Source organism: Plecotus auritus (assembly GCF_963455305.1).
Source record: "Plecotus auritus genome assembly, chromosome: 6".
Classification (NCBI taxonomy): domain Eukaryota; kingdom Metazoa; phylum Chordata; class Mammalia; order Chiroptera; family Vespertilionidae; genus Plecotus; species Plecotus auritus.
The window spans coordinates 166,077,793-166,103,850 of record NC_137773.1 but is presented as its reverse complement, the minus strand read 5'-3'; the positions used below and the strand labels follow the sequence as shown (position 1 = coordinate 166,103,850).

At 36.4% G+C, this 26,058-nt stretch overlaps 1 protein-coding gene across 50 annotated transcripts in view; it reads left to right on the top strand.

Annotated features, from left to right (window-relative positions):
* CLASP2 (cytoplasmic linker associated protein 2) overlaps positions 1-26,058 on the top strand; it is a 149,307-nt gene that overhangs the window by 93,668 nt on the left and 29,581 nt on the right. For 20 of the 50 annotated variants that reach the window (XM_080673653.1, XM_080673679.1, XM_080673635.1 and 17 more), the window contains 7 exons: positions 1,961-2,023; positions 2,975-3,081; positions 4,898-4,921; positions 6,397-6,641; positions 8,779-8,842; positions 23,154-23,317; positions 24,119-24,197. In XM_080673653.1, the coding sequence (XP_080529779.1) occupies positions 1,961-2,023; positions 2,975-3,081; positions 4,898-4,921; positions 6,397-6,641; positions 8,779-8,842; positions 23,154-23,317; positions 24,119-24,197 (746 nt within the window). Of the gene's footprint in view, positions 1-1,960; positions 2,024-2,974; positions 3,082-4,897; positions 4,922-6,396; positions 6,642-8,778; positions 8,843-23,153; positions 23,318-24,118; positions 24,198-24,329; positions 24,381-26,058 lie in introns of all 50 variants that reach the window. The other 30 variants (XM_080673642.1, XM_080673636.1, XM_080673684.1 and 27 more) reach the window with 6 other exon arrangements.

Below are 26,058 nucleotides of genomic sequence, written 5' to 3'. Positions count from 1 at the left end.
GAAGGATGTCCAGTCTAATTAGCATATTATGCTTTTATTATTATAGACTAGAGGCCTGGTGCACGAATTCATGCATAGGTAGGGTCTCTCGGCCTAGCCGGTGATGGAGGCCTATCAGGGGGCCAGCCAGCCAGGGGGAGGGACCGCGGGAGGTTGGCTGTGGGAGCTCACTGACCACCAGGGAGCAGCTCCTGCATTTAGTGTCTGCCCCCTGGTGGTCAGTGCACATCATAGCGACCAGTCGTTCGGTCATAATGGTCACTTAGGCTTTTATATAAATAGATGGATACTGCATAGTAAAGGTATCAGATAAGCCCTGTTTGTTACACAGGGTTTAAGAGTAGCATTCCCAGAGGTGAGGTTATCTCCCCTGTTCCCATTTTCTGCTGTATTTGCCTGTATTCTGCTGTCCTTATTTTATTTGGTGAATCCTTTTGTTGCCTGTAACTTGAATATTGCCATTTAGCAGGTGGATTCCATAGCTTGCCATTTATTCAGTGGTAGCACATGGCCAGTGTGAGGGCCCTAAAACATCACAAATCAATCAGAGCTGAGCAAAGCTGAACTTACTTAAAGTTTTACAGAGATTTTCATCCATTAGGCATTGCTATATTGGTTCAACTCTTTCTCACCGTTAAAGAAATTATTTCTATTGAGTAAAATTAAAACTAACTATTATGTGCCCAGTCTGTGTAGCTCAGCAGTTGAGCATCAAGCTAAGAACCAAGAGGCCATTGGTTCGATTCCCGGTCAGGACACATGCCCAGGTTGCGGGATCAATTCCCTGTGAGGGGCGTGCAGGAGGCAGCCAATTAATGATTCTCTCCCATCATTGATGTTTCTATCTCTCTCTCCCTCTCCTTTCCTCTCTGAAATCAATAAAAATATTTTTTAAAAAAACTATACATAAGTATGTTTACTAACAATAAATGAATCATCTTTCAAGGTCTAATAAAGCATTTTGTGTATCAGTATTTCTGTTTAATCCTTTCCTCAATCTTTATTATCATTTTCTTATTCATTAAGTTCCTGTGGCAAAGGAAAAAGTGATTTATGAAACAAAAGTATTTTAACTGCTCTAATTAATATATCTGAAGAAGAGTAACTTTTAGAATAAAACTAATATATTTTGTTAGATATCAAAATGCATTTTTTCCTGACTTATTTGTTTCTACATGTATGAAAAATACTGACTTTGTAGTGATCTTGTGGATTTTAAGATCTAAAATTTTAAATATGGTAAATTTAGATTTAGAGAAACATGCTGTAAGGGCATGGAGATGTTTCACACAGTTCCAGGTTTTTTAAATATTAAATTTGTAATGTTCTTTTTTTGATGCTCAAATGTACTTTAATATTTAAATAATCTACTGAATGTAGAACTTACAGTCTATGAACTATATGAAAAATGTTTATGTTAACATAAATGATGTATGTTATCTTTTAAACAATGTGAAGATGGTAAGTGTGAGATACTAGGCCTTGAAAGAGTAAGATACTGAGGTATATCACATACAAGTGTGGCTTTGATCAGGTTAATTAATCTTTCTCTATGCTTTAGCTTTCCTATTTATAAGATAGAATAGTAATAACTTTCATTGGGTTTAGGATTGGAGGAGATAGGATTATTATTGATTACTAGTTACCATAGTGGTTTTTTTTTTAAACTACAATGCTCATTTTTTTGTTTCATGCTTGTACTTTTGACATTTCCTTCCATTTGAATACTTACTTTTTTTGTCTCTTGTGGGATTGTCTGTCCCCTAAGGTGTAAGATCTGTTGTGTGTGAAGGATGATGTTCAATTGCTAATGTTCAGTTACCCTGTTTGGCAGTGTTCTGATCCTTAACTATTAAAAGTAATGCCAGTGTTAACTAACTCTCCTTGCCTGACTGTAGTGCTGCCACTATTCCTTGTTTCTGTGGTAATAGATGAGGTTTGTATGGTCCTGTTATTCCAGCCTCCAGACACCATTCCAGATCTACTGGTGCCCTCTACGCCCCCGATGTGTATGGGGCCTCAGGTGAAGGATGAGTACATTTTCACTCTCATCTGTGCATTCATCTCAGATTTTTGTCCTTTTCAGTTTCCATTGAATAATATTCATGTTTTAAAATTAATTTGTTTTTTATTTAAATTTAATTTGTTGGAGAATAAATCATTTGTGGTATTTTTATTTTCCTCCAACTAATTTTTCCCCCTTTGGCAACCATATTTGAACATTTTTTTCATTGGCAGATGTACATTTTTTTTGTATAATCTAAGTTATGTCATTTTTAAATATAGAATTGTTTTATGTTATTAGTTATGTACCTCATCTTTGTACATTAAAAAAAAAAAAAAACCAAAATGGTGGATGAAGTGTTTTAATTGTGCATGATGGCATAGAAAGTAGTTAAGGGGGAGAACCCATCTGGTTTGTCTTCACATACCTCAGAATGTCAGGCCCTTATTAGTAGGTACTTAACAAATATCAAATGATATGTCTTACTTGTAGAATGAATTCAGCCTCTTGAAGGAGAAGAGATAATAATTAGAGGGTTTTTTCTCTTGTAAAGTCCTGGTGTGGCTTCAGTGAACTTAATAATCATTATTGGTTTAAGGATTGAAATTTGTTCTAGTCTCACCAATGTGGATGAGATTGGTCCGACTGAGAGCTGGATTAATTATAATGCTACAGAATTGTAAGCTCCTAGTCAGCCAGCCTTGCTTTCTTTCATCTTCTAATTGTGAATGTATTGTAAGTACTGGTCTTTAAATTTAGTTTTTACAGATTGTCAGCAATTTTAATTGCCTTTACTGTTTTATTGACCAAAAACTATATGTACCAGAAAATATTGTATTGCTTTTAAAATGCTTTCCCCATTGGGTTTTTTTTTTTTTTTTCCTCCCCTTAAGGATCTTAAAATTTCTAACCTGACACTGTTACACTTATGACTCTCTCAAAACTGTTTTCCTTCTTCTGATGAATTAGGTCCAGGGTATGGGATCAGCCAATCAAGTCGACTATCATCTTCTGTCAGTGCCATGCGAGTCCTGAACACAGGTTCTGATGTGGAGGAGGCGGTAGCAGATGCCTTGGTACTTTTCTTTATTTTCTTATCTTTATAGATGTTCTAATTATGAAGCTAATGTATGAGTAAGCCAGTCCACAGGGTCAGAAGGAAGGTGGGAAAATTCTTGTGGATTGAATCTAGGAAGATCAAATGTGAGCAATGTTAAAAGCAGTATAATTAATTCTTGATCTTCATTAATTGGTCAGAAATTAAATGATGGCCAATAGCAATTGATGGGATATCAAAAATATAAATACTGATGTCTAATCTGGTGATGTGTTTTACACACAGATTAGAATATATACTGTATGGACATATAATTTCAAGGCTAAGTTAACCTTGAGTATTTGGAGATTGTTTTAGTTCGGAGTAGAATTTTGTTTAGTTTTTTACTTATTTGTATTTTCAGAGCTGATAGAAAGTACAACTTCAAGATACATTTTAATTAATATATCTTTCTGGCTCTTTATGCTTGACACATTTAAGTGAGCTTTAAAAACATAATATACAGCCCTAGCCGGTTTGGCTCGGTGGATAGAGCATCAGCCTGCGGACTGAAGGGTCCCAGGTTTGATTCCGGTCAAGGGCACGTGCCTGGGTAGCGAGCTTGATCTCCAGTGTAGGGCGTGCAGGAGGCAGCCAATCAATGATTCTCTCTCATCATTGATGTTTCTCTCTCTCTCTCCCTCTCCCTACCTCTCTGAGATAAATAAAAATATATTTAAAAAATAAATAAATAATAAAAACATAATGTACAGATAAACTTTCATATGAGTGCGGTACATATATCACTGCTGTTTTTCTCATTTAAAATTATGAAGGAAGTATCATTTGAAACAATGAAAATAATGGGCTTTTGCCAGTTTCCTAAGTCAATTCAGTATGACACTTCCTTTTTCAAATTACATTAATCTCAATACCTACAAAAGGCTTCATCTTTGTTTTGAAATTAAAAAATACACTGTACCTTTTAAAACTATAGCTCAATTTTAACCAGTGTTGATATAATATAGTTTTGCCAAAAAGTTTTTAAAAACAAGTTTAAAAAAATATTTGTCATCACTGTAATGTAATAAGTGTAGTAATATATGTAATTCTGCTCTGACAATCTATATGTGCTTAATTTTTCCTTTTATCTCCACCATTTGATTATTTTTAAATAAATTAAAGTAACTAAGGAGGAACTTCGTTCTCTTGGGCATTGGATATATTGATCACATCTTGTTCTGATGATACTAAATCAGATGTTTTAAATTTATGATTTTTAATTCATATTTTCTAGTTTCTTTTTAAATAGATGATTTACCAGTTAAATTCTGCTCACATAAATTTTATGAATTTAATGAGTTTTTTCTTGAAATATTACTTACAATACTAAGATATTGAGATTTTGTGTTTGGCTTATATAGGGAATATTTAAACACCAGGGCTAAAAGCTGAATCCCAATAAATTGATTCTATTTCCATTATTTGCATAGTATAGGTATTCTAGTTATAACTATCAGTTTTTAGGAAAAGACTTTCCAAGCCCAATTTGGACCTTGGAAAAAATTATAGGAATAAAGTTAACTTTGGAAATAACAAAAGGATCTAAATAGGAAGACCTGAATTGGGAAAAATGGTTAAGGGAATATTTTTGTGCTTACATATTTTTCTTTGGACTAAAAGATATTGGTGGGATTAAAGATATAGCCTGCTAATAAGCTGTTCTTATGTATCTATATATTAAAAAGTATAATGTTTCTGATTATGAGCATTATGTATTCCTACTTCATTGTGCTGTGTAGCAAAATGTTCTTCATTATTTTTAATTTTTCTCTTTAAAAATTTACTGCTCTCAGCTCTTAGGAGACATGCGGACTAAGGTATAGACATTGCTACTTTATGAAATCTTATGATACCGTAACTTTTTCTTTCCTTTATCACATTAACAGATGATAGTGTACTATAAAAACTTCAAGTGAATAAAATCTTTAGACATACATCCTGTCTTTTTTTATATGTTTGATTAAGAATAGGTAGATATTGGGGTTCTCATCCTTTGAGCTTGAGTACTTCATACAAATAGATGATGTGATTCACACTGATATCTTTAACAAATCCTGGAGCTCGACACAGGAAATGTCACATTACTGCTATTCTAAATTAAGTTGGCATCTCTGAATTAATATGAGGCATTTAGTGGTGGAAATGTCATTATATAATGTTTGAATTTGATTCAAATTATATTTCTTTTAGATTTTAGAATTTGGAGAATTTATAGCCATCTGGAACTATTTTAAATAATAGTGCTTAACCTGTTTTGTAGAAATGTCTTCACCTCTCACTTTTCAAATTCACTTATTCTATTTAACAGATTTTAGATTACATAAAGATTTGCTTTTAATTTTCCCAAGGTAATATCAAATAATCCATTTACTCTCTCATTTCATTTTGATATGCAAGGTATAATTAGCAGTTACATATCTATAATAATAAAAGCGTAATATGCTAATTAAACCAGAAGACCTTCCAGAATGAAGCTGGGGCTGCAAGGAAAGCCCAGGTTCTGGGTGCCAGAGGGAAGCCAGTGCCGTCAGCCAGGGGAAGGAAGGCCTACTCTTGCACGAATTTCGTGCATCGGGCCTCTAGTATTAAATAATAAACATGTAAAGGAATCTATATACTTTCTCATATTTATTCAAATAGATGGTATAGACACATTGGGGAAAACTTAAGAGGACCCTCAAGGAGCTCACCTACTATAAATAATAGTAAGTGAAACTGGTTCTCATCATTTTTTGTATTTTACTTCTCAAGGTGACATGAGAGTTGGGTATAAGGGAAGAAGGAGTGGAAGAGAAATGATAGTGGAGTTAAAAGGAGAGTAGAGAGGAAAGAGATGTAGACAGGAAAAATAGAACTTTACCTGAGTTTTTTTTTTAATCCATTGTCCATTTCCTAATCCATTCTCATCCTTTAAAAAGGTAATATTTTCTTCTTACCAACTCAGATTTCCAGTACAGTTTCTGCTCATTTATAATTTGGTAGTCCTTGGTTTTCCAAGAAAAGAAGAAAGAAGGAAAACCCACATTTTTTATCACTTTCCACTTACATATCTGAACTTTGATAGTGTTATTCTGCTTCTACCACTTCCCATAAAGAATATTTCATCTTCTACTAAATCCTAAAACATGTTTTTTGAAGAAAAACTAAATATTGACATTATATTATTAAAATATTTAGCAGCATGCTTTGTACTGATTTTAAAACAAAAACCAGTCCTTTTGTATCAGTGGAAATTGTGAAATGCCAGTGTTCTTTTAGCTACCCCTAATAAGAATCTTTATGTATATAACAGAAAAAACCTGCTCGAAGAAGATATGAGTCATATGGAATGCATTCAGATGATGATGCCAACAGCGATGCATCTAGTGCTTGTTCAGAACGCTCCTACAGTTCTCGAAATGGTAGTATTCCTACGTATATGAGGCAGACCGAAGATGTGGCAGAAGTCCTCAATAGGTGTGCTAGTTCCAACTGGTCAGAAAGGAAAGAAGGCCTTCTGGGTTTGCAGAACTTACTAAAAAATCAGAGAACACTGAGGTGAGTTGTGTTGCCTTAAAATAGTTGTCCTATTTAGCACTTTTTGACTTGACTTTGGTTTCTATACCACTTTAGAGATACTGGTATAGGAACAGACTTGTTCTGAATTTAGAAGGTAGTATTAAAATATTTTCCCAATCTTAAGTCCTTTCGCATGATCTGTACTATTATACTAAGAAATTTTAAAATTCTCTTATTCTACTTAAAGAAACATTTTTTTTTTTAAATATTTTTTTCTGCCGTAACCGGTTTGGCTCAGTGGATAGAGCATCAGCCTGTGGACTGAAGGGTCCCAGGTTCAATTACGGTCAAGGGCATGTACCTTGGTTGCGGGCACATCCCCAGTGGGGGGTGTGCAGGAGGCAGCTGATTGATGTTTCTCTCTCATCGATGTTTCTAACTCTCTCCATCTCCCTTCCTCTCTGTAAAAAATCAATAAAATACATTTTTAAAAAATATTTGTTTTTCTGCCCTAGCCGGTTTGGTTCAGTGGATAGAGCATCGGCCTGCACACTGAAAGGTTCCGGGTTCGATTCCGGTCAAAGGCACATGCCTGGGTTGCGGGCTCGATCTCCAGTAGGGGGCCTGCAGGAGGCAGCCAATCAATGATTCTCTCTTATCATTGATGTTTCTGTCTCCCTCTCCCTTCCTCTCTGAAATCAATTTAAAAAATTTTTATTAAAAAAAAAATATTTTTTTTTCTTGATTTCAGAGACGAAGGGAGAGGGAGAGAGAGATAGAAACATCAATGATGAAAAAGATTCATTGATCAGCTGCCTCCTGCACATTCTGCATTGGGGATTCAGCCTGCAACCCAGGCATGTGCCCTGACCTGGAATTGAACCATGACCTCCTGGTTCATAGGGCAACGTGCAATCATTGAGCCACACTGGCCGGGCTAAAGAAATTTTTTAAAAAAGATTTTTAAAGTTGATTTTAGATAGAGGAAGGGAGAGGGTGAGAGAGAGAAACATTGATGTGAGAATGAAACATCAGTTGTCTGCCTTCCTCCTGCCCCCTGCCAGAGGTTGAGCCTGCAACCAGGCACGTGCCCTGACTGGGAATCAAACCAGGAACCTTTCAGTGCACAGGTTGATGCCCAACCAACTAAGCCACACCGGCCAGGGCAAAAAATATTTTAAAAGGAAACTTTTTATTCACAAATAGATGTTAAATGAAAAATGTTACTAATTTTTAAAATTAAAATAAATCAGATGCACATAATATTAAAGCTGACTGGTTTATTAAAATTCATTCCTGAATTTTAGTGAGAGGAAAGAATTTATGTTCACTTGAAAATTAAGGTATATTCTTAGTGTTTGTGTAATATGTGAATCTTAGAGTAATATGAAATGGAATTGGAATGAATTTTTTTAAGGAGAGAAGTTTATATGGGTTTTTAGTTTGTGGTGGGTTTTTTTTTGGTTTTGTTTATTTTCCTGATAGCTTTTGCTTGCTTTTCCCCCTGAATTCTTTGCTTTTATCTGTGTAATGTTTTAAACCTCTATAGACTTCCCCTTTAAGAGCCTAGTTTCAGATAATTTGTAAGTTTGAGTGTGGTGGATAATAAAAGGTTACTTTCTGACTTGATACCTAAAATCGGGGTTTTATTAGCTTTAGGAAGTATTAGCACTATATAATTTAAAATGAAAATTTTTCTATGTACTATCTAATATAGTTTAATGTTTGCATATCTTACTTCACGAGTCACTGCAATAAATCATTGTAATATTGTCCCCAGTCCCATCAGAATTAGGGTAATACTAGGTTCAGTATATCATCTTAAATGGCATAGTTGAGAAAGATTTTAGCCATGAAATGACAGAATTTAAGAAAACATGTTTGCATTTAAAAGGATAAGATTCTTGGAATGACATTTGTTCAGTTTTTCCTGTCATGCTACATTAATAAAATACAGTTCTATTCTTGTATAACTTTCAGCTTTTACAATAAAGTGGGTTGCAACAGAATTATTGTTGTATTTGATAAATTTATATTTAGCTCTAACAAGTAAATCCTACAAATTCCTTAGTTTTGAGGGCTTATTTTTTTTTTAAGCCCAATTATATGTAAGGTTACTTTTAAGTGACTTCTTCCTACAACAAGATATCAATTAGCCACTTTATTATTTTGACAGTCGAGTTGAACTGAAAAGACTATGTGAAATTTTCACAAGAATGTTTGCTGATCCTCATGGCAAGGTATGTTTTAGTATTTAAGATTATTTACTCCTGTAGGTATCATTTGTATATTGCCCAAAAAAGAAATAAAATAATAACCAAAAGAAACCAAAAAGCCATTTTTATTATTTCCCTAGAATTGTAATAATCTTTTCAAATACAATTGAAATTGTTTCATATCATACATAATTTAGAAGTTGCTCTCTGGTAATCATTAAGCTTCTTGGAAGAGTGATTGTCTAAGACTACAAACTGAAGGGAATTTTAACAAGCAGGACTCTTATAAATTAGTCAGAATGAGTGTATGTATTTGTATTTAAAAACATTCCACTATTTATAAAGGAAATAATTGGGGTAAGTTTGTAACTTTTTTTGCAGTTTTCTTCTGTGATTATTACAACATTAATGTAAACATATACTATCTTAAAAGAACAGTTTTGTAGAAAAGAATTTTATTAAATAACACAAAATATGGCTTTAGCCATAGTTCGATAGTAATCTGAAAGAGGCAATTTGTATATTGAAATAGTCCATGAAAATTTAAGAATGTTGTTCAGTTTTTAGTGTCGATTAAAACATATTTGATTAAGTACTTCAACATAATCTGCATATGTACTGTGAAATTTTGCTTTATTTTGATGAACAGTACTATTATAAAATGTATTCATTTATTTTGTTTTCAGCAGTGTATTTGACAATGGTGAAACTTTATTATGTATCTTCCTTTAGGACAGACACCAGGTATCTACATGAGCATTTCTAACCCAGATGAGAGGGAGATGTGGAAAGGAAATTATAAGAAAAATATTAATGAATTTCACTTTACTGTGTGTTTTTTTCATTTTATTGTTGCACATATCATTTTCTCTTTTTTTTCTATCTCTGATCTTTTCATTTCTTAACAACACCAGTTAAAAATATTAAAATCCCAATTTAAAATCCAGCTAATAAATTACAAATATTTTAAAATAGTAGTTTTAAAATATTATCTTCTATCAGAAGGTATATTTATTTTATCCAAGAATGTAAAAATCTTATTAAAGACAAAGATTAAAGCAGTTTATTTAATAAAACTTTAAAAATTTATAACTCTCAAACTGTAGGTAGGTAACTGTACAATTTTATACTGACATTGGTACCACTATTTACAGCTGTAGGACTTGCCTTAATGCAAAATTTTTTATAAATTCTGAACAAATTAACTGTTGATGTACTTTGTTGGCAATACAAGCCAAAGAACAAGACAGTTATGATCTGTGTGGACTTGTTTTCTAAAAAGATATTTTAATTAATAATCTGTACAACTTTAAAATGAAAAGTTTTAAAACATCTTTAATAATTGATTCCTCCTGGAAGGTAGAAGACTGAGCCTGGTTTATTTCTTGAAGTCACAATTTTTGATTGTCTGTTAAGACAATACTATTGTTTAGTTGGATGCTACAATTTACATGAAGTAAGGAGAAACACTTTTTAAGAGTCTCTTGGAAATAAAATAAGAAAGCTGAGTTTGATGCTGGTAAAGGAACTATTTGGCCTCCCTTAGTAGATATGGAGAACCAGCTACAGCCCTCCCTAGAATTGTCAGAAAGGGGACTTTTTAGTTTTTCCTCATAGAATTTTTTTAACAGTTCTTAGTGACCCATCTAGCTTTGTTTGTCTGGTTTGATTTTTTGTTGTTTTAGTTAGTTCAGTGAAGACAGATGTACTTGGAAGATTTTTGTTTAACTTGTTTTTGGTGATTGTCCAAGAGAAGCTCTGCCAGTAATGTAATTTACTAGGATAAACAGGCTATCTTAACTAATTAGTTAATAAAGAGGTAATATGCAAATTGACCGTCATTCCAACACACACAAGATGGCCGCCCCCATGTGGTCAAAGATGGCTGCCCCCATGTGGATACAAGATGGCCAGCAGGGGAGGGCAGTTGTGGGCGATCAGGCCAGCAAGGGAGGGCAATTGGGAGGGACCAGGCCTGCAAGGGAGGGCACTTCGGGCGATCAGGCCTGCAGAGGAGGGCAGTTGGGGGAGACCAGACCTGCAGGGGAAGGCAGTTGGGGGGGACCCAGGTCTGCAGGGGAGGGGAGTTGGGGGTGACCGGGCTGGCAGGGGAGGGCAGTTAGGGGTGACCAGGCCTGCAGGGGAGGGCAATTAGAGGTGATCAGGCCTGCAGGAAAGGGCAGTTGGGAGGGACAAGGCCTGCAGGGGAGGGCAGTTGAGGGGGAGGGACAAGGCCAGCAGGGGAGGGCAGTTAGGGGCAATCAGGCTGGCAGGGGAGGGCAGTTAGGGGTGACCAGGCTGGCAGGGGAGCAGTTAGGCATCGATCAGGCTGGCAGAGGAGTGGTTAGAGGGTGATCAGGCTGGCAGGCAAAAGTGGTTAGGGGCAATTAGGCAGGCAGGCAGGTGAGCGGTTGGGAGCCAGCAACCCTGGATTGTGAGAGGGATCCCAGATTGGAGAGGGTGCAGGCTGGGCTGAGGGACACACCTTCCCCCCCACACACCCCCGTGCATAATTTTGTGCACCAGGCCTCTAGTATCACTGTATCCTGAGTTTAAAGGTTTGATTTCAAGCTTTAGCATTATATCCTCCTATTATTAAAATAGCAGATATTTCCCCACCCCTTTTTAAAAGCTGGAATATGGCCCAACGTTTTTTTTGTTTTGTTTTGTTTTAATATATTTTTATTGATTTTTTACAGAGAGGAAGGGAGAGGGATAGAGAGTTAGAAACATCGATGAGAGAGAGACATCGATCAGCTGCCTCCTGCACACCCCCCACTGGGGATGTGCCCGCAACCCAGGTACATGCCCTTGACCGGAATCGAACCTGGGACCCTTCAGTCCGCAGGCTAACGCTCTATCCACTGAGCCAAACCGGTTAGGGCTCCCCACCCCTTTTTAAAACGTACCTTTATAAAGTGTCAACAGCTGCAACCTTCCGTATCAAGCAACTGTTTTTTATACTTTTCTTTCAAATACAGTTTAGTTCTTTATCAAGAGTCTATAAAGGGCCAGATAGTAAATAAGGCTTTGTGGGCCAAAATTATCTCTGTCATAACTATTCAACTCTGCCATTAATAGCATGAAGGCATCCATAAACAATGTATAAATAAATGAAGATGGCTGGCTTGCAATAAAACTTTATGAATGTTGACATTTTAGTTCTCATATAATTTTCATGTGTCACTAACTGGCCTGTTGACTTAAAAATTTTTTTCAATATAAACCATTCTTTTACAGACTGTAGTTTGCTGGCTCTTGTTCTGTATCAACTCTTAAGTTACTGACACTAAAATAGAAACATATAGTTAAGACCCTTTAAGTCCTGGCTGGGTAGCAAAGTTAGTTAGAGCATCGACCCTTTATGCCAAAGTTGGGGGTTGGATCCCTGATCAGTTCACATACTAGTACAAGAATCAACCAGTGATGAATGCATAAATAAGTGGAACAACAAACCAATGTCCCCTCCTACTCCCTCTCTCAAATCAGTTTTTTTTTAAATCCTCACCTGAGGATATTTTTTCATTGAATTTTAGGGAGAGTGGAAGAGAGAAGGAAAGACAGAAACATCGATGTGAGAGAAACACATCCATTGGTTGCCTCCTGCATGAGTCCTGACCAGGCTTTGGGCCTGAGGAGGAGCCTGCAACCAAGGTATGTGCCCTTGACCAGAACTGAACCCAGGACCCTTTGGTCCACAGGCCAACGCTCTATCCACTGAGCCAAACCAGCTAGGGCCAATTTTTTTTTTTTTTTTAAAGACCTTTTACTGGAGAGGCTCATGCTACTGATTGAAGGTTGGAACGATATACTCTGGCCCCTGCTGGGTGAAACCATCCCTGTGCATTCCTATATATTCCAGCCATTCTCCATTTCTGATCTGTGATTTTTGTCTAAGTATTCAGGGCTGCCTGGTAATTCTCTTCCTCTCATCTTTCTCTTCTGTCCGCCGTGGAGACCGTGTCAAATAGTCTGTCCTCAAAAATCAAGCCCTGTTCACCTCCCTACCCATCTCATGCCCCAAGTAGATGTCCTGGCCTCTTACTCCATTTCCTAACTCTAAAACAGCAAACTTAACTACACATCAACCCATTCTTCCTACCTTTCTTGCAATTGAAATGGAAGGAGGGCTTACTTTGAAGTTGTTGTTTGACTACATAAATACAATGTGTATCAAGTGTCTTGATAATATGGTCTCATTAGTGTGGTCAGGAATTTCTCATAAATTTCAGATTGTTGATTGCCATCCCTTTTTGTTTATTCAACGTGTTCTTTCTGTCATTTTAAGGATTGTGCTGTGGGAGAGGAGGAAGAGTCTGGTTTTCCCCTTCGGTTGTGCCTGACTTAGTCTCTTTCACACCATTTCTTCTGCTCTTATTTGCAGACACCTATCTCTCTGCTTGTTTTAGTAATGTTAATGTTGGCTTAGAGTCCTGTCCTAGGCCCTCTTCTTTCAACTTCATACCTTCTCTGAAGAATAAATTACCTGCTTAATTTTAATGACTCTCAAACATGTCCTTAAAGCCCCTGTTTTTCCTCATGTACTTTTAGTCACATGACTACAGGTCATCTTCAGCTTCAAAACTATTCTTTCTCATGCACTGGTTTATCTCATACGATGAAACCACTATAGAAACATCAATGATAAGAGAGAATCATTGGTCGGCTACCTCCTTCACACCCACAATGGGGATCGAGCCCACAACCTGGGCACATGCCCTGACCGGGAATTGAACCATGACCTCTTGATTCATAGGTCGATGCTCAACCACGATGCCATCCGGGCTTCACTCAATCTTAATTGATTCAATCGTTTAAATAATTCTCTGTAAAAAAATCAATAAAATATATTCTTAAAAATAAATAAATAAATAATTACCTGTTCCCACTGCTAATTCAGGACACCATCATCTTTTGCCTGTTGTACCTCCTCCCCACCTTTTATCCCTGAATTCTCCACACTGCCTTATTTAGCATACTTTCTAAAAGGTAGGTAAATCTTCTCTACTAGCTTACAGCACTTCAATGACTACTCAAGAAAATGTTCGAACAAAGCCTATCATTTTGGCTTGTTATTGCTTCTTCATCTCAGCCCGCCTGAATTGTTCATTTCCCCACATGTGCCAGCACTTTTCCCTATAACTTTAAGTATGCTATCAGGGACACTTTTTCAAGCCTGGGTTGGGTTAACTTTTTTTTTTTAATTTAATAAATCTTTATTGTTCAGATTATTACAATTGTTTCTCCTTTCCCCCCCCCCCCCCACAGCTCCCCTCCACCCGGTTCCCACCTCACTCTCTGCCCTTACCTCCCCCCCCCCACTGTCCTCATCCATAGGTGTATGATTTTTGTCCAGTCTCTTCCCATACCCCCCACACCCCTTTCCCCTGAGAATTATCAATCCACTCGCATTCTATGCCCCTGATTCTATTATATTCACCAGTTTATTCTGTTCCTCAGATTTTTAATTCACTTGATTTTTAGATTCACTTGTTGATAGATATGTATTTGTTGTTCATAATTTTATCTTTACCTTTTTTTTCTTCTTCCTCTTCTTAAAGAATACCTTTCAGCATTTCATATAATACTGGTTTGGTGGTGATGAACTCCTTTAGCTTTTTCTTATCTTTGAAGCTCTTTATCTGCCCTTCAATTCTGAATGATAATGTTGCTGGGTAGAGTAATCTTGGTTGTAGGTTCTTGCTATTCATCACTTTGAATATTTCTTGCCACTCCCATCTGGCCTGCATAGTTTCTTGTTGAGAAATCAGCTGACAATCGTATGGGTGCTCCCTTGTAGGTAATTAACTGTTTTTTTCTCTTGCTGTTTTTAATATTCTCCCTTTGTCTTTTGCCCTTGGCATTTTAATTATGATGTGTCTTTTTTTTTTTTTTTTTTTAAATATATTTTATTGACTTTTTACAGAGAGGAAGGGAGAGGAATAGAGAGTTAGAAACATCAATGGGAGAGAAACATCGATCAGCTGCCTCCTGCACACCTCCTACTGGGGATGTGCCCGCAACCAAGGTACATGCCCTTGACCGGAATCGAACCTGGGACCCTTCAGTCCGCAGGCCAATGCTCTATCCACTGAGTCAAACCGGTTAGGGCATTATGATGTGTCTTGGTGTGGTCCTCTTTGGATTCCTTTTGTTTGGTGTTCTGTGCGCTTCTTGGAGTTATAAGTCTATTTCTTTCACCAAGTGGGGGAAGTTTTCAGTCATTATTTCTTCAAATAGGTTTTCAGTATCTTGCTCTCTCTCTTTTTCTGGCACCCACATAATTCTGATGTTGGTACGCTTGAAGTTGTCCCAGAGGCTTCTTACACTATCTTCAAATTTTTGGATTATTTTTTCTTTTTGCTTTCCTGGTTGAGTGTTTTTTGCTTCTTTGTATTTCAAATCTTTGACTTGATTCTTGCGTTCCTCTAGTCTGCTGTTGGGTCTCTGTATAATATTTTTTATTTCAGTCAGTGTATGTTTAATTTCTAGTTGGTCCTTTTTCATATCTTCAAGGGTCTCGCTAAATTTATCGGCCTTTTCTAGAAAATTCTTGAAAAACCTTATAACCGTGGTTTTGAACTCTATATCCAGTCGTTTGCTTTCCTCCATTCATTTCGTTTGTGATCTGTTTCTTTGTCTCCACATTTTCGCTGCTTCCCTGAGTTGGTAGGGTGGCTTTGTGTGCTAGGTGTCCTATATGGGCCAGTGGGTCGGCCTCCCAATTACCTGAGGTGGACACTCTTGGTGCACCCCTTTGTGGACTGTGTGTACAGCCTTGTTGTAGTTAAGTCTTGATTGTTGTTGGTGTCACTGGGAGGAATTGACCTCCAGGCCAATTGGCTGTGAGGACCCACTGTGTCTATAATGGAAGAACTGCTGTGCTGGAGACACACTTATGGGGCAGGACTTGTTTCAGTGGGGCTTTGGTGCTCACTGAGTCTGCCTCTTGAATGTGTCACTTATGGATGTGAGTAGTTGAAATCTGGTGTCATCTCACACTGACCACTAGATACACTAGCTTCTGGATCTCCAGTGGGGTGCAGGTCAGCTACCCAGCAGGAGCTACAGTGAGAACTACAGTTTTCTCCTATTTGCTTGGGGTTTGGAGGTTTTGGAGCTGTCTGACCAGAGCTGCAGTTTGTTAGATTAAGCTGCGATAGGGCAGGCCATTTATATGCAAAAGCCGCTGTGTGGAGCTTGGGTGGGTTTGTAGATTGTGTGGGGCAGGGTCTCAGGGAGTCACTAGGGTAGGGCGTGGCAAACAGCAATGGCTGCCAGTCATCCGTCTCTGCGTTTCTGCTTTTCCAAGTCCCCATGCCCTGCACCCCAGCACAGTAAACAATGATTGCTGGGCGTACCTCTGCAAGAAAGTCACCCTCACTTTCCGACCCGATGGCAGACAGTCCAGCTTCTCCCCGTAGGAGTTTGGGTCCCTAGCGTCTCCCCAGAAACTGGAGTTCAGAGTAATCGGGAGCTTGTCTCCCTTCGGGTTGAAAAAAGCAGCGCACCCAGTCGCCCGCTGCCAGCCCGATTCCTGCGCCTCCGTACCTCAGCTTTTCAGCGCTTGTGCACGTCTCACTGCTCTTTTCTCTTTCCTTCTAGTTGTAGAACTTACACTCAGCCAGCTTTCCCGTGGTTCTGGGTGATAGACATTTTGTCTTTTAGTTGTAGTTTTGAAATTGTTGTGCAAGGCAGCAGTTTAGGTGTTTACCTATGCCGCCATCTTGGTTTCTCCCTGGGTTAACTCTTTACACTGAATTGGAATCACTTCTCTGCAAGGTCACAGGGCAGAAACCATCTGAAGCCTTGCCCCCAGAATGGGCCCTAGTGTTGGGGAGATACCTCACACCACGAGCATGATTAGGTGTGTTTTCCCATGTTCTAGGTTGAAGTCAGCATATCAGTCTCTATGCTAATAGCTTCTGGATAGTAGCTGGCTTCCATGATAACTGAAAGTTGTCCTCTTCCCCAACATGGCAGACAACCTGCTGCCTCCAGCAGAAAGGGGATTATTAGAAAATCAAATTATGAGCATCCATGAAAGTCCCATCTTCTTTCATTCCTTTGTCACCCGCTCTAGCCCCCCTCCCCCAGAATGTTTTCCTTTGATATATATAGGGTAAAGATATGAGACCAACTAAAATGTCAGGCAAACTCCAGTGTACAGTGCAGACATCCCAGAAAGGAAGGGTTAGAAAAGAGCTCTTTCTGAATACAGTTGAAATAGATGCTGGATTTCTTTCCTGGGACAGAAGTAATGTGCCAGGTATTTGGTAAATAGAGTTTGCAAGCTAAAAATATTTGATGTCTATAACTTGATAAATAAACTTTTTTTTTTTTTTTTTTTTTTTTTTACTTCAGATACCAGTATGGAAGTAAGGGATCCACAATACATGTGTTACAGTAATTTAGACCATAAAGTTACAAATGTATAATTTAAAGCCCCTTAATAATTGTATAAAAGAAGCAGTACACACAGTGATAACAAGTATGTATAGTGGAGTTAGATTGCTTGGGTTCAAATTTGACCTCCAACACTTAATAGCAGTGTGTGCCTTGGTTTCCTAATCCTATATAAAAAAGCCTAATGTGCAAATTTTCCCCTCGACCAGGAGGCAGGGCCAGCTGGCCAACCGCCCGTCGCCCCTCCTCCCAACTGGCCCCACCCCCAATGACCCCCCACTCCCACCCCAATCGGGGGCGGGGCTGGCCAGCCAACTGCCTGAGGCCCCTCCTCCAGCTGGCCCACTCAATCAGCCCCTTTCGGAGTGGGCCAGCCAGACCCCACCCGTGCACAAATTTGTGCACTGGGCCTCTAGTCTGTAAAATAGAGTTAATAGTAATTCCCACCTCATATAATTGGGACAATGATTAAGTGAATTATATCTATAAAGCCCTTAGAACACAGCAAGCACAATATAAGTTTTTAAAAACTAAATTTCAATTTAATATGTTTGAAATTAAGGAGTTCAGGGATGATTTTTATTTTGACTGTTCTAGACCCATTTTCCCCTCAAGTGTAAGGAGTGTCATGCCAAAAGCTATTCTATGTTCTAGCCTTTATCTCTGAGGGAACTAGTTAAAAAGAGCCACCTTCACTGAGGTGCTTGTTTTCAGTTGGCATTTTATGATCTGTGTGGTCCTTTCTACCTCTTGAAGTCACGCTCCTGAGTCTTGAACAGCGAGGGTAGGAATTCAGCCTGGGACTACTAAAATGGGACACAGTTGAGCGCCCTGGAAGGTCACATCTGGTCTCCTAGAGAGTGTTCTAGGTACTGAGCTGCCTGTGGTCCTAGGATCAGGAGACCATGACACTCATCTTACCTGGGAAAAATTAAAAGTTGTGGTATAAACACTTAATTTTTACTTCCAAACAATAGTAATTGTTCCAAGCCTTCACAGAAATAGTTTGTAAATCTGTTGCTTCTGAGGAGGAAAAAATAAAGAAAAATTCTGGATGCCATGCTTTGGGAGCAAATGTTGGCATTGTCCATAAGTGGGGGCAGGTGTCTGTTAGTCTTAGATTCTTTCCAGAAGTTGAGCCTCAAGGATATAGGGTCTGGGAATAAAAGGGGATTTTTTGTTTTTAATTTCCTTGGTAAGGAGATGAGAGAGAGAGACAGGAAAATCACATGCTCTTTTTCCATACTACTCATTGAACTCTTGTTTTGAAAACTATTTTGAGTTTATCATACAACTGAAAAACATTTGTCACTTTTATTTTCTAAGTGTTTTTCTTCCATACAGGAACTTTGCATTGATGGCGACTAATTTGTGTGTTTTTCTTTTTTTTTCTTTTTTTCTTTTTGCATGCTGTCCCCTGTGTTGGAACTCTCAATAGAGAGTAAGTTGGTTCAATATTTGTTGGAAACCTAACTTTACTGCATGACTGTGCAATTAACCCTTTTTCTCTATTTTCTCTCCCGAAGAGTTCATGCAGTGTTGGACCCTTTGCAATCCACGAAATGCTATTCGCAGTTATGCAAGCTGTCATTCTGTTTGGAGATGTGCTTTTTAATCTACTAATTAATCTAATTTGATTATGTTCTTCTGTTCTGTATTTGATGACTGGCACACCTAAGATACAAGCAAGGTTAAGAAAAGGCTGCCTCAATTGTAATAGCTCAAATATTATGATTTTTTTCCCAATAAGTTATATTTGTGAGATTTGTGGGAGCATAAGTTGATTCCATTGAAGTTTGGCTCCATTGAATTATTTATAACATAATTTCCAAGTTTCACAATTATTTTTAAAAATTTAGTTCCATACACCCATATGTACTTTCTAATATTATAATAATGTCATTCCTTAAGAGCAAACAGAGCAGTGATTCTCAACATTTTCTTCAAATTTTTAGCCCTAGTGTTATATTAGCATATTCACTTTTCATTTTCTCCTTTAATCATAGATAAGAAAATGGGAGACTATCAACACCTGACAGTAAACTCTTTGTGATAGGGCAATCAAGTAAGAAATATTATGTGAAATTCCCAATATATTTTTTTAGATTGATACGTCTAGATGACAGCTATATATTATCAGTTAGTAAGTACCATTGATAGGATATAAGTATTTTGAAAAATAATAGTATAGTTCTATATATAGAAAACTATCAATACCATGTTTACATTTTTATTCAGCTATACTCACATTATATTTAATCAAAAGAACTTTTTACTTAGGAGACTCGGAGAAGTCTTTTTGAAGGAAATAGCAATAGCTTGACAGGATCATCAACTTTGGATATGTTAGCATGAGAGAAAGAGACTGCTGGGCTAGCTTGAGTCCAGAAAAGTGGGAGATTAAGAAAGTTTATAGGAAAGAAAAAGAAGTTAAATTTAGCTGAGATAAAGGGAGTCTTATATATCTTCCCTTGCACTGGAGGAAAAAGCTTAGCTGCCAGTTAATTACAGGGCAAGTTTCACTTAGGAGATAATTCTTACTCTTCAAGGAACTTTTCCTACGCATTTATTCAACAACTTTATACTTGATCCTCAGCCTCTAATAACCTTGAGCTTGGTTCAAATACATGATGCAAGACTATAAAAATATAGTCTTTATTCTCAAATCTTCTATTTTCCAGATGGGAAAATAATGTAAATATAGAAAAAGATAAAAAGCACCAAAAAGCTAGTCCCACCACAAGTTTCAAGTAGAAAGAATCAGTGGCTATTATCCAAGAAGCTTCTAAGCTGGGATGTAAGTGGTAGTAGTGAGTCACATACTGGGTGTAAATAGAGTGAGTGGAGAGTATGGAAGGAAATCAGGAATGTGTGTGAGATGTGTTCAGGGAAAAAGAGTTTGTGTTGCCAGATAGTCCAAGGTCAGTTTGGAGATGTCTAACTGATGTCTCTAAGCATTTGAGACATTATCCTATAGACAGTGAAAGTGGGGACATTAAAAGATTTTGTTTATATCAAAAGAGTGATATTACAATATTATGATGAGAAAGAAGCATGATTTGGCCTGCTACCTATTTTGTAAATAAAGTTATATTGGAACACAGCTATGCTCATGTGTTTGCATACTGTGGCTGTGCGGCAAGAGCGGAGTTAAATAGTTGTAACAAACACCATCATGTGGCCTGCAAAAGCTTAGAACATGTACTATCAGGCCTATTACAGAAATGCTTTTTCACCCTGGTATACAGAAATAGAAAAACTAAAGACAGGCTACTACAAAAACCCAGACCTGGTGAGAAAGGCCTGGTGCCTACAATGATGGTGTGATTGATAGATTGAGGAAGGCCAAAAGAGAGAACTGTTCTAGAAGTCATGGGACCTAGTAGGCTAGGTCAGATGGCCCTGTCAAGGTCATACCTCCTATTAAAAGAGAATCAGGGGGAAGACTGGCTCTTAAATCATCCCACATTGGGGATGCAAAGGAAAATGCTTGGCAATAAGAATGGAAGAAAGAAGGGAAATAATAAGAGTAAAGCAGTATCAAGCTTCAGAATGGCCAAGCATACTAAGTTCATGAAAAGCTACTACATTTCATGATTAAAAGGTCATTGGTGGGAACATTAACATGAAAATTGAAGGAGAAATTCTTAAGACAGCGTCTTTTGCATCCGTAAGGGAAGTATTTAAGTGAGAATAAATATATAGTGGAGGACACCATATTTTAGAGAGCAAGAATACAGAATAGAAATAATAGTCTTACAAAGGAAATTGCTCTTTTTTTAAAATATATTTTTATTGATTGCGGAGAGGAAGGAAGAGGTAGAAATATCAACAATGAGAGAGAATCATTGATCGGCTGCCCCCTGCACACCCTCTACTAGGGATCGAGCCTGCAGCCTGGGCATATGCCCTGACCAGGAATCGAACTGTGACCTCCTGGTTCATAGGTTGGCACTCAACCACTGAGCCACGCCTGCCGGCAAAATGGCTCTCTTTTAGAGAGACAATTATTGGAAGTATAGCTATAAGTGAAACCAAAGTAGGAGAAAAGTGAATGGAGAATTCTATGTTGAATGACAGTAAAGAAGATAAGCTAAGTTATTTAGCAATAAAATGAATGGAACACAACTGAAAACCAGCTGTGGAAACCTTGGGCAAGTCACTTTTCTGGTTCTGTTTCCTAAGAACCAAATAAAATTGGAAAGTTGACCTAGGCATTCAAATGTGTATAGTTTTCAGAATGGATTTTGGTATAGTGAAAGCTTAAACTTGGAGTCTTCAGGAAACTAGGCAAGAATTAATAGAGTGGTATAGTGGTAAACCAGGTTTGGGAGAAGAGCAGGAAGCCCTGATCTATAGTGTTTGCTATAATTTCAGAAGTATAAGTACCCCCACAATGGCTTATTTCAAGCTACCAACCAGTTCACAAAATTCGTGAATATTTAATAGTCTACTTTCTAAGTAGGTGCTAACTATCTCCAGCACACTTGGCTGAATAGATTTGCCAGGTACCAGTAAAAGTGAGTACTAGATTAGATTCATGCATTTGTCGGAGAGTAGGTCTAGTGAAGTTCAACAGTATTCTGAGTCCTGAATTGAGGGCCAGAGACAGTTTTAATTTAGCAGTAGGCCAAGTTTTGAATCTAATAGAAGCCAGGTTGTTTGGCTGTGGCTGTGGGGGTGGGACAGAAGTTAATGACTACATTGTGAATAAGAGCATTGTTGAAGCAGATGCTGCCTGGGGATCAGAGTACTAGAAAATTTTAAGTACATAGTCATAGTTCCTGCTTTTATAAATACAGAGCATTTTTAGCAAATAATGAAAGTGTATATTTTCTAATTCATACAATGTTAAAGCTTAGTTAAAATTTTGATAGAAAAAATCCTTCATTTCTAACATGAGGAAAATGGGAGTTTATATATAATTGTATAAAGGAATTTTAAGAAATAAAGTATGTATTGAGAACAAAATTTTTAATTTTCAAATTAAAAGTTACTTTCAGATTAACTTTTTTAAACCATAGTTTTTATAACTTGTGATTATAAATTGTCTCAATACAACATGCCTGACATTGTCTTAAGAGTTTTTTTCCTATTTACCTAGAAACAAATTTTCCAGTATGCTGTGGAATTTCTTGTAAAGAGATATAATACACATTAAGTAAGTCACTTTTCATAAGTATTTTAATGACATACATCACTTATGAATATTAGCATTCCTTCCCTTAAAATGTTTTTCATCTTAGAAAATTTTTTAAGCTACTGTGTTAATACTGGAACCAGGTATAAACCAATCAATAGAAAGGAAGAGTAGGATTTTTTAAAAATCATTAAAATTTAGATGTAAATTTGTATCCTGAATTTACATATTTTAGTTATAGTTATCCCAAATCATTTAAAATTACTTTTGGGGCAGTTTTAGTAAGTAATATATCTTATAACAAAACAAAAAGTCTGTGACAACTGACTTTTTGAGAAATCTAAAGAGCCTTTAATTAGCCCATTATGTCAGAATGACCTTATGCTTTAAGGTAGCTATCAGCAGTCATCTTCTGATGACTCAATGCCACTCTTCATAAGAGTTTAGGGCCAATGAAACTACAGGTAGTTTCTTACCCTAAATTTCAGATGAAATGGATTTCAGTTTAACCAATTTAAGCTATAGGTGTGCCAGTCATTACGGCCAAAGTTTCTTTACCAAGTGATGCTGCATGGAATAGCTAATTGTCGAACTTCAGCAGAAGTTGGATAACATTTCAAATGTACTCTTGATCACAGAGTCCAATGAAAAGCAAGAGAGATTATTTTTCTGCTTGGCTGCCAATCGCTGTGCCTCTGATTCCTGTATTCCTTTCTATTTCAATTTGAATTGATCATAAAGGTCAATATTTCCTCCTTTTCTCCTTCCTCCCCTGTTTATCAACTGTAGGTATTCAGCATGTTTTTGGAGACACTAGTGGACTTCATACAAGTCCACAAAGATGATCTTCAAGATTGGTTATTTGTATTGCTGACGCAGCTACTAAAAAAAATGGGTGCTGATTTGCTTGGGTCTGTTCAGGCAAAAGTTCAGAAAGCCCTTGATATTACAAGGTAATATTTCCTTTATATATTTCAAGTTTACCTGATAATAATTGGACTATTTAGATCCTGTATTAAAGGTTCAGATATGTAAGTCTTTTCAAACCATTTGAACTGCATAGGCTTCATTTTAAAATTGCTAGTGAGGCCCATTCACTTGTGTATTTCATGCAACATTGGTCCTTAAATCAAACACTGTTTTCTTTAATAAAAATTTCATTAACATTTGTTCAGTATTTAAGGTAGTATTTTGTTGTAATTAAGATATATCTACTAACTCGAGTTGAAGGTTTTATTCAATTTAATGTAGAAATAAATTATTTTCTAAGTTTAAAAAGAATGTTTTATTATGCATTAAAATATTCAGAATCTTTTTTTCAGAAGATTTTGAATCCTATATTTTTACTTTCTTGTATAGATTGTTGAAGTGACTTATTTCAAATATTCTATTCATTTATTGATTTAAGGTGACTCTAGAATTCAGATACTATATGTGGGGAAACATCTCTGATAATGTTGAACTTTTTCTGAATAGGTTTTAAATTAAATCTATAGTTGAGGCAAGATAGACCATTAATTACATAGTATTGCTATTTAACCCCCTACAGGATATAAATTCAAATGTTGAGATTTTTTCCAGGGAATAAATTTTATTGTGTATTGTATCAAATAGATGATACCACATACAGATACTTACTACTTCATGCATGCTTTTTGAATGACATGATATTTTGGTTTAAGCATAATTTGCTGTTAAATTTGCCAAATGCTAACTTAATTTTTATTTTGTTTTGCTTTTTCCCCTTATTTTAGAGAATCTTTTCCAAATGATCTTCAGTTTAATATTCTAATGAGATTTACAGTTGATCAGACTCAAACACCAAGCTTGAAGGTAAAAATTTAAAGTCTTTTGAAGACATTATAATGAGTTGAAATGTTTTATTAATAAAGTTCTGTTGATGTGTATATTTGTGTCACATGAGAAGCTTTTCAATCAGTGGATTTTGTTTTTATAAACTTTCAGACAGTCAAGCCAGCACTTCGGGACCAGCTTCACTCTTTTTGGAGCTCTAAGGTTTTTTTTGTTTTTGCATTATTTCTTTTCTTAACTCTCTTTCCAAATTCTGCAGTGTTTCAGATAGTGTTTGTATGCATCTGTGTTCAACTACTAACCTTTGTAAGCCTGTAAGCATGCACATAATTTAATATCAAATGTTATTCAAATGCCAGGCTATTCCTTGGAAAAGCTTACTTGGAGTACACATTTAGAAAGCAACACAAAGTATGGCCATCTAACCCTGGGCTCGTGATGCAAACTCGCTCTATAAAGTCTTATCTAATTTTATGTTTGTGATTTCCCAATACTTTTTTAAATTTAGAGTCTGAATAGGTATTTTGGGTGAAATGTCACTTTTACCTATATTTATTTTAGTAAACAAAAATTTTTAAGTTTAATCTTAGTGCTGTTCTCCTTAACTGAAATAGTAACATGTTTTTTGCTTTTTCCAATGTGATATTTCTGATGTGTGCCTAATATTTAGAATCAGAATTAACTTTCTCAATTGTTGTTAGCACACATTTTCCAATTATGTGAAAACTAGGTGAATTCCAATTTGTTATAAAACTAAGTATTAAATTTAAAATAAAAAATAATTTAATATAAACCAAAGAACTCCTGCATTCTTTAGTAAAATGTTTTGTAGTGAGTATTATTAAATGAGAGTAAAGTCAGGGAAATAACAAGCATATATGCATTGACAATCCTTATATTTTTCTGCTCTGTTCTGCACGAAATATATTTCCACAAGCATTACTGCCCAGGACTGAATTTCCTTTAAGTTTCTAAATATGATTTTGTCTTAAAATCACAATTGTGTTTCTTACCAGGGTTGACTTACTCTCAACATAATGTTATTTTCTCAGAGCTGCTTTGTGAAGGGGATTCCATCTGTTTTAATTTTGAAAAGTGACCTGCAGAAGAGAATAATTTACTTTATATTGTTGATAAATATTTTTAGAACTCATTCTTTGTCCAAGGCATTATGCTAGATATTTTTAATTTATAATGGAATATAGAACTTATAATATTTTACCATTATTATCTATAATAACTGATAAACTGTAAATTGTAATAAGGGTTATGATTTAGGTGGTAGATATTCAAGTGTTAAAAAGGTATGTAGAAATGCTTCATGGGCCTGTGGAAATGGAGATCTAAACCATTAGCTTAAGAAATAAGGGTGATAAAAAGAAAGAGAGAGAGAAGAAGAAAAAGAGGGTGGGGGGAGAAAGAAGGGTGATAGGTGAGTTGAGGGAGAAAATAAAGTTTCTAAGGACTGAGGAGAAAGACACACAGGGAAGAGAGAAAGGAAAGAGACAACTTAAAATTAGCTTTCCTATTGGGAAACATTATACTGCAGACTGGAATCACAAACAGTTTATTTGGCTTTTTTATTATGTATTTTATATTACACATATACACACACATATATATACACATATGCAAAGCTACAGGGGAAAAAAATCACTCTTCAGCTCTTAAATTGATGTTTTAGGATAGCAAGGAGAAGTTACATGGAGCCATCCATACCTTACGCCAAAAATAGAAGTAATGTTCAGATGGGTGATAGGATTAAGAATAAAAAACTTAATAGTTTATAGAAAAATACAAATAAAAAATATGAGATCTTTTGAAAAATTATGAATCTTTCCAATAAAAGATGGATGTTTGCATAAAATTTTATGTCTCTCAC